At 48.9% G+C, this 8099-nt stretch overlaps 1 protein-coding gene across 16 annotated transcripts in view; it reads left to right on the top strand.

Moving 5' to 3' along the window:
- The window catches only part of FOXP1 (forkhead box P1), a 305369-nt gene that overhangs the window by 275838 nt on the left and 21432 nt on the right, over window positions 1-8099 (top strand). For all 16 annotated transcript variants that reach the window (XM_005885061.2, XM_014532393.1, XM_014532392.1 and 13 more), the window contains one exon: window positions 1251-1334. In XM_005885061.2, coding sequence (XP_005885123.1) covers window positions 1251-1334 — 84 coding nt within the window. The remainder of the gene's footprint in view (window positions 1-1250; window positions 1335-8099) is intronic.

Genomic DNA, 8099 nt, shown 5'->3' with positions numbered 1-8099 from the left:
CATTTATTCCTCCCTGAACCACAAGGGAATAAGAAGAAAAAAAATCCAATGTGATAGGCCCCAGACGGAGCCAGCCAGCACCCAGCAGTTTCCTGGGGCCTCTCCTCTCTTGCTGTGTACCCTTCCCTCCTCTGCTTCCCCATTCCTGGGCACTTTCTCCCTTAGAAACACCCTTACCCAAAAATGTCTCCCCTGATTGTTATTTTGGAATAACTCTAGACTTATAAGACACGATTGATGTTTAAAAGATTTAAGGTTACTTATGTGACATAGAAGGAATGAGTCCCTCCTCAATTTTGTGTTTCTCCCTCCCTCCTTCCCTCTTCCTCTCTCTTTGTCCTCTCCCTCTCTCTTCTCCCTCTCATCAATCCCTTAAGCATTTTCCCAAAATTCTACAGCTGTTCTATTAACAATACCATCATCTTTTGGGATACATTTCCCACTTCTTTCACAGAGGTAATTATTACATGTCCCCTATCCTCAGCTGTCTTGAACTATCAAAAATATCATGTTAGCACAGTCCAAGGCAAGCAGAAAGCAAGTAACATCCAAAAAACAGTATTTTGAGTCCCTGCCACGTACAGCAGATTAGGAACTTCTGTGCCTCAGAAGGTAATGTTTTGGAGGAGGAGGAGGAGGTTTCAGTGTGTTAAGGTGAGAGACCAGCACAGGGTGTAGGTGCTTGCTTACTGAGTAGATGGGCAGGCTTACTCTGCGTTCATGTGCAAACGGGCACCTGTAACGCTGTGGCCCTGCGTCTGCCCTGCCAGTGAGACTGTGGCCAGTCTTGGTCCGGGCCGCCCTGCCAGGGGAGATGGGGCTCCTTGGCATCAGTGCCCCGTCTGTCTGGGAGTTCGCCCACAGCAACAGCACCTGAGGTGATGAGTGTTCGCTACCTGGCTCGTTTTCTCTCGGCTTCCTCCCGAATAAGGCTGGTTAATAGGCATGATTCACGCTTTTGTCTTGGAGCTGTCTGTGTCACATGCGACTCCTGGTGCCAGCCGGTCTGGAACTTCCCAGTTAAAGGCTAATGGATCTTGTGCTGAGGAGCTCACACGGACACCTCAGACTTGAGCTTGGCACTGGTCACGGAGATTTCAGAATGATTAAGCAGGGAAATACTTGGTCATGTGTGATGGTGCCATAGCTCAGTTTGGAATGTGTATTGTTTTGGACATAATGATATGTAATAGTAACAGTGTATTCAAATCTGTATGTAAAGAAATAACAGAGCCTGTTTTCCCTGCCAGCTCGCAAAAGACAAAGAGCGCCTGCAAGCCATGATGACCCACCTGCACGTGAAGTCCACGGAGCCCAAAGCCGCCCCGCAGCCCGTGAGTACTGAGCTGCACGCGGGGAGGTGGCAGCCTTCTCGTTGCATCCCCACCCCAAGCCCAGGCGGAGGGAAGGCCTGGTGAGCTGGCTGCTTCTGGTCACCTGTTCTGAAGAGGTGTCTAGGGAGATACAGGGTGCTGTGGCCACAGTGCTGGCTCCTGAGGCCCGAGCAGCCAGCTCCTGTTGGGACAGATGGTGGACGCTACACTAAGCTGCTAAAATAGATTATGCGAACTCACTGGGAGAGAATAGAAAAACTCTGAAAGGTGATGCAGGGAGAAGACAGACTACGGAGGCCGAGGCCTCGCAGCCAGGGAAGCTGAGAGGCGGTGAGTGTGAGTGTAATGGAAGGAAGCACCCGCCAGAGTATTAGAGTGAGACTGTGGAGCATGGAGGGTGACGTGGACTCCTTCCCAGTCAAGAGACCAAGCACGGCCCTGAGTTACGTTCAGCTCTAGGCGTCCCGCTTCCTGCCTCTTCCCTTTCACTTGACCTCAGGAAGTGCCATCCAACGGCAGGGTGGTCTCCCCAGCTCCCGGCTTGGGCCTGGTTCCTTATTCTAAATTGATCTCTTTAATGGTTGTAATTCTCATATTCTTGTATTTCTAAAACTCTCCTAGTACCTTCAACTGATTATCAAAATAGAGTTGCTTTGCTCCTTGATTTTTAAGATTTGTAAAATTTAAAGGTACACTGCCTTTATTTGATTTTGTACGGAGTCACTGTGTGAAAATTAATTGAGCGTTGACAATCTATAGTTAGTACCAGCAATTTTAATCAACATGCAATGATGCAGCATAATGGCAAAGTATTGGTTTATCTGTTTGGACTGATTTTTTTCTATAAATAAAGCAAACACACACCCCTATATGTATGATTTATGGTGATAGAAATAAAACGGAGTCAGACTATTAACCAGCAAATATGGTAGCCTGCCAGGACGCAGTTGGCAGACAAAATTAATGTCTGAAACAGAACACATTACTGAGATATAGGACATAAAATCATTAAACACTTTGCACATCCATTTTTACTTGGAAGGAGCCCTTAGTTTCCATGTAGTTTGCAGTCAGTGGCTATAGGACTGAGCATGTAGGCTACCAAAAGGAAAGGGGGGAAAGCACAGGCCATTCAGTATGTGGTGGAATCAGTAGTCAACTGTGCTATTCTTGCTATTTCTATCAATCCCCCCTTCTTTAAAAAAAAATATATTTTTTTATTTCAGAGAGGAAAAGAGAGGGAGAGATAGAAACATCAATGATGAGAGAGAAGCATTGATCTGCCTCCTGCACACCCCCTACTGGGGTGGAGCCTGCAACTCGGGCATGTACCCTGACCGGGAATCAAACTGTGACCTCCTGGTTCATAGGTTCACACTCAACCACTGAGCCGCAGGGGCGGGCTCAATCCCTCCTTTTAATAAGGATCCTAGGACTGACATGAACTCAGCTAAGCAAATGGTGAGACCCTGCAGTGGGCCGGCCACTCCTCCAGGGACATGATCACCTTCCAACTCAGAGTGTTCCTATGTTCCATTTGGAGGGAAATGGTTCCTCCTAGGATGGAGGTGCGTCTGTAACCCTAGCAACAAGGGGGGTAGTGATATTATCTTCTACTTACAGACAATGATACAATAATGTTTGGATTCCAGAAATGGACTCATTCTGGATCATGAGGCTTCTTGGGGGGCGAAGGAAGGGTCAAACTAGAGATGGCACTGCCGGAGCCCAGGCCCCGCGGAGGCGCCCAGGGAGGCCCCAGAAGGCCCTGGGACTCCGTGAGGACCAGTGGTAAGCAGCCAGCAGACAGGGAAGAGCAGTCCTGGGGGAATGCACAAGGAAGTGCACCTTGATTAGTGTTAAAAAAATAAGTTACATTCTAGAAAATTATAACTCTACAGCAGACCTCCTACTAAATTCATTTTTAACTGCTCTATTGAAAATTCTCTACCACGAGTCAACATTATCTCTTAGTAGCTCAGCACAGTATTTCTTTATTAAAAGAAATAGGCACGAATATTTTTGACTGAAAAATTAATAGCTTTTGAATTCATACACAGCAGGTTTTCTTTTGCAAAGAAGTCCAATATCGCCGCGCAGCACTTCCATAACCATTTATTTAGAGTCCAAGTCAAACCTTTGACAGCTCGAGCAGCGCTACAAGCCAGTATAAAGAGCTCCAAGATGTAAACCAACAATAGGCGTCTGTGTGAGGCTTGCCATTGTCAAACACACAGATTGTTTGGATTAGTTTATGTAAATGTACTGTTGTATTACCCTTTGAAAAATAAAAAGATCACATTTGTGTATGAAAAGTGGTTCCCTTCACAGGCAGCATTATAAATTCCTTATCCTTTAACTTACATGTAAGAAGTAAAAATTGGTGCCTGACAAGCAGATATTGTGTGACACTGTCGCTGGAGTGAACCTGCCTTCTTTTCATTTATTGGAAAATAGAAAATTTCATTATAGATACCGTCTTATAAATCGGGAATTATTGAATATGTATAGGCGAGGCATTGGGAAATTAATTATAAAAGGTAGACGTGTCGTGTTTTGCACAAGTTTTTACTTCCTTGACCCCAAAAAGAAAAAAAGCACAGGCACATAGCAAACCCTTGCTTTTCCCACTTCGGTGACACAGAGCTATCCGATGAGCAAGTCTAATGTGCAAACAGTCCCTTTGCCCGGTAATTAATTTATTTCACCTTAAATAATAGAAAACACAGTGTATGTTCAGATGCGTCTTCTTCCTGAATCTTTGATTTGAAATAAGCAATCATCAGTGTTCAAATCTAACCATAGATGGGGACTTTCACATGATAGCCTTGCCAGTAAGTTTATGAGTTTTCTTTCCATTTCTGTTTGAAAGGAACTTGGTGTTTATGTTTAAATTCTTAGTGACTGAGTGGTAGAATGCTTTGCTGTAAGCGCTGCTTCTCACTACGCACCGTTTTGGTGGTAAGTGTCTTCCAACCAGTCCCCATTCCACTCCGTCAGGGGAACTGCCGGCGCTTCTTGGATTGTTCTTACATCAACTCATAGATGGCGTTTCCTGGGGCTGAGAGGGGGCGCGTGCCTGTGTGTGAGGGAGGGCAGGGGTGAGGAGCAGCGTGCAGGGAGTTGAGGAGCAGCCAGCAGCGGCATTGCATCCCTTGCTGGTGGGCAGCTGGCCCTGGTGGAAGGGGCGTGCGTCCCACAGCAGCGCGGTCCCGGCGGGTGAGCACATGTGGTGGGAAAGAAGTGTGTGTCACAACTGACTAAGTTGTCCGGGTATTTCGGAAGACTTTGCTGACACTGTAAGCCATCCTGCCTGACCCTGGGCACAGAGAGGCACTGGCGTCAGGGCGCCATCCGAGCTGCGGGGCTCACCGCAGGGCAGCGCATGTCCTCCATGAGATGTTCTGGAACACCCAGAGGAAGGGGTGTTTGAAGTGCATGCGGGGTTGGATCTTCCTTCGTACGCATTCTCTTTTCCTCTAGCCATGGCAGGTAGGGCTGCTAGAAAGAGTTTTAGCTGCTATGAAAGTGGAGCTCTCCTGTCTGAAGGGGGTCTTTTAGCTCTGAGAGAAGCGGCCCAGCCTTGGGCCCGCAGCCAGGCTGTGTGTGGGACAGCAGCACAGGCAGGCCTCGCTCTGCACCTCCTCACTGCGTCCCTCCCGCGCTCCGAACGGCTCTCCAGTGTGGGTCAGTGACTCCAGCTCCTCCAGCCCCCACGTTAACGTGGTACCAGGGCCTGGCCGAGCTGCCAGAGGAAGGCAAGTGCTGGGAACAGAAGCCTCCGCTGCCACCCGTCCCCGCCTCCCCCAGCCTGGGGGGCCCTCCAGCCTCAGGAAGCCTTCTCTGAAGGACACGGGGATCCATGCACAGAAACTCCGTGCCGGGCTTGCCCTGCTCAGGCCAGTAAACCCAGCAGCAGAAAAACTGAGTTCTGGGGCCTGGAAGCCCCACAAAGCAGCAAGGTCCCTTGTGTTTTGGTTTCAGGTTTGTCTTTTGTTCTCAGAGTCTGCTCTCCTGTGAGACAAGAGCATAAACAAAAATACCGATGAGTCCTGATGGGAGACTCGACAAGTCTGTCTCTGTCCGGCTTTGCTTCAGCGGCTTGTTCATTTTTTTCTTTGTTTTTAATGTGAATGACTCATCATCTTTAAAGAGAGACGAGGTTACTGTTTAAAAAAGTAAAGATTGATTTTCTGCAAAAGGGCTAGGCAGACTATGAGGTAGCTGAGACAGTTCCAACAGCGGCTGGGGTTCCCAGGACAGCCTGCAGCGACGGCCGAGAGCACCCAGAAACGTAAAAAATAAAGCCCTACAGCACTTCTAAGTGACATAGGAATTTAACTTTTGGCCAGAGTTTCAAAGAGATTATCTTTGCCCAAATCATCACATGATGGAAACTTGCCATGGAGAAAATACCAGCATTACTAACTTCTCTAAACATAGCAACTTCTTTTTAAATAGAAAATGAACACAATAAGAAAAATAGGAAAAGAAACCCTCCCAGTCCAACTCCTTCCTGCTCCGGGCCCCAGAAAAAGTGCCCTTTGAAACCGTAACTGCCGTCAGAAACACGAGGTGCAGATGCTCTCATTCCAGTTGAGCATTATGTTAAGATTTAATAGTTGACAATTAAGAGGGCGATTTCAAGATGATGGCAAAACCCATACTGTTCCCCATGCGCTCTCTGTGCTGAGCCTGTGAAGAAGTTTTGGTCCTCGGTGCTCAGATGACCTTCCTGCGCAGGCGGGAGCGCAGCCTGTTTGAACCCTGCCCTCGTGCGCTTATCTGCCCTCGTGACTGTCCCCCCAAGATGGCTTCTCCTCTTGAGACGAGCATGTGAGCATCAGACAACAGTTGAAAAGTTAAGAAACTTCTGCTGCGGTTGACAAGGCTGACGTTTCATTAACTTGTTGGTTCAGCCGTCAGAGGCTCTGGCGAGGCGGAGCCCTGTGTCTGCAGCCCACAGCGTCTGTTCTCTCCCTCACAGGCTGCAGTCGTGTCTAATTTGGAATCTTGGCTCCTTCGGCAAATTAGCAATTAGAACAATTTTGTGGGAATATGTATATGTGTCATTAGTTTTCCTGCAAATTAATAGCAAGGGCAGAGGTCAGACAGACATTTTCCACTCGACTGCAGCCGCTCTGTTGAGACTTGGCACCGGCGTTGGAATGGCCACAGCTGCTCTCAGCCACCCTCTTCCTCCAGGAACCGTGTTTAATTAGTTTACCTCATAGCCATCGTTACAAATATGACGGCCTCCCCTCCTCGAAATAAAATGACTGTTTCTACAAAATATTCCAGGGCCGTCCTGCAGCACTGCACACTGATGGCAGGTCGCTCGATGCGGCATTTAATCATTAGATCACCTCCGTCCGCGTCTCCTAATTAGAGTCCTTACAATACATTTTTATCTGGTAATTAGCCTGGATTGGATGCTTCCTCTGTGGCTTGTTAGAGACAGCCCAGCAGTGGGTGTGGACCCAGTGTCATTTGTCACGCCTGGGACGCCCCTCGCTGCCCTCCTCTGGCGAAGCGTCTACTTCCACTTGCTCCTGATGTTCAGACGCCTCCCGAAAATTCTGCTGCACTGTTTTCCTTGTGGCTTGTGCTAGCCTGGAGGGCTTTAATGTTTCACCACTGTTTTCTTGGTAGAAACAGTCCAAGTGTTGAGACCTTTGCAAAAGCTGCAAGAGTCCAATTCTTTTCACATTTTGGGGCGTCGCTCCATGTGCCCTGTCTCACTCCCGGATGTGAGCACCCGGAGATGTGTGCCTTCCGGAATGTTTACATACATGAGTTTGGGTTTGGACAATTAGACTAGAACCCAGTGGACTTGGAGATATTTTCCCAAAACTGGGAAGGAGCACACATATTTTTCAAGGATGTTGTGTTTACATTAAAATGTTGTCACAGTTTAAGAAAGTCACGTGTTTGGGGTAATGTTGGCGAAGTGCGGAGAGAAGCGGGAGAGGAGCGTCCGGGGCAGGTGCGGGTGGCGCCGCCCTACCCTTGGAGGTGCCTTCATGCGGGGCAGCGAGCTCCTGGGCAGCAGTCACCTGCTCGCTTCCTGCTTTTGTCAGTTCAGTTCCAAGTGCTCAGCAGTGGTTACTGTCTGTCGTGTAGAAGCAGGGAGGACAGCTAGCCCCTGCAGCCCTTCCCAAGCCGAGCCTGCAGAAAAATGAAACTGGTTAGTGCTTCTTTTTCTCAGTAAATCACAAATGCCTGTTTGACCTTGGGTCCAGGTTGTGAATTTGGGCAAGTTATTTAATCTCTCATGAGCCTCAGTTTGCTTATCTTTAAAATATGAGTAATAATATCTCAAGTATTAGTGCCGGTAAGAAAATTAAGTGAGACCAACACAGGGGCAGGTAGGACCACGTGGCTGAGCCAGGGCGCCCGTGGCTCACGGCGTTCCGGTGTGCTTCGGCGCAGCGCCTCGGCAGTGAGAGCTGTGTATGGGTCAGCCGCAGCCTTCGTGCCCTGATTTCCGACCCTTGGGTTGGGCTGATGCTACAGTGTGTGCCCGTGGCCAGTGATGAAGGTCTGCTGCGGAGAGGGGGTCACCCAGCCTCCCTCCTGCTCCCCCCCAGGGCTGCCCCCTCAAACTGCAAGCACTTAGTCTGCAAATGTGTGTCAAGAAGTCAGGTTTCCAGCACGAATCCAAAAGCACCTGGCAGCATTACCAGCTTGCCCGGGGCTGTCGGGGCAGGCAGTCTCCACAGCTCGCTCCTCCCAGCCTAGGGTTGCCTTGCGGGTGGGGGTCTT

The sequence above is a fragment of the Myotis brandtii genome, unplaced genomic scaffold, assembly GCF_000412655.1.
Source record: "Myotis brandtii unplaced genomic scaffold, ASM41265v1 scaffold89, whole genome shotgun sequence".
In the NCBI taxonomy this organism is placed as follows: domain Eukaryota; kingdom Metazoa; phylum Chordata; class Mammalia; order Chiroptera; family Vespertilionidae; genus Myotis; species Myotis brandtii.
The sequence above is the reverse complement of the archived record's forward strand: the minus strand, read 5'-3'. Positions and strand labels throughout refer to the sequence as shown.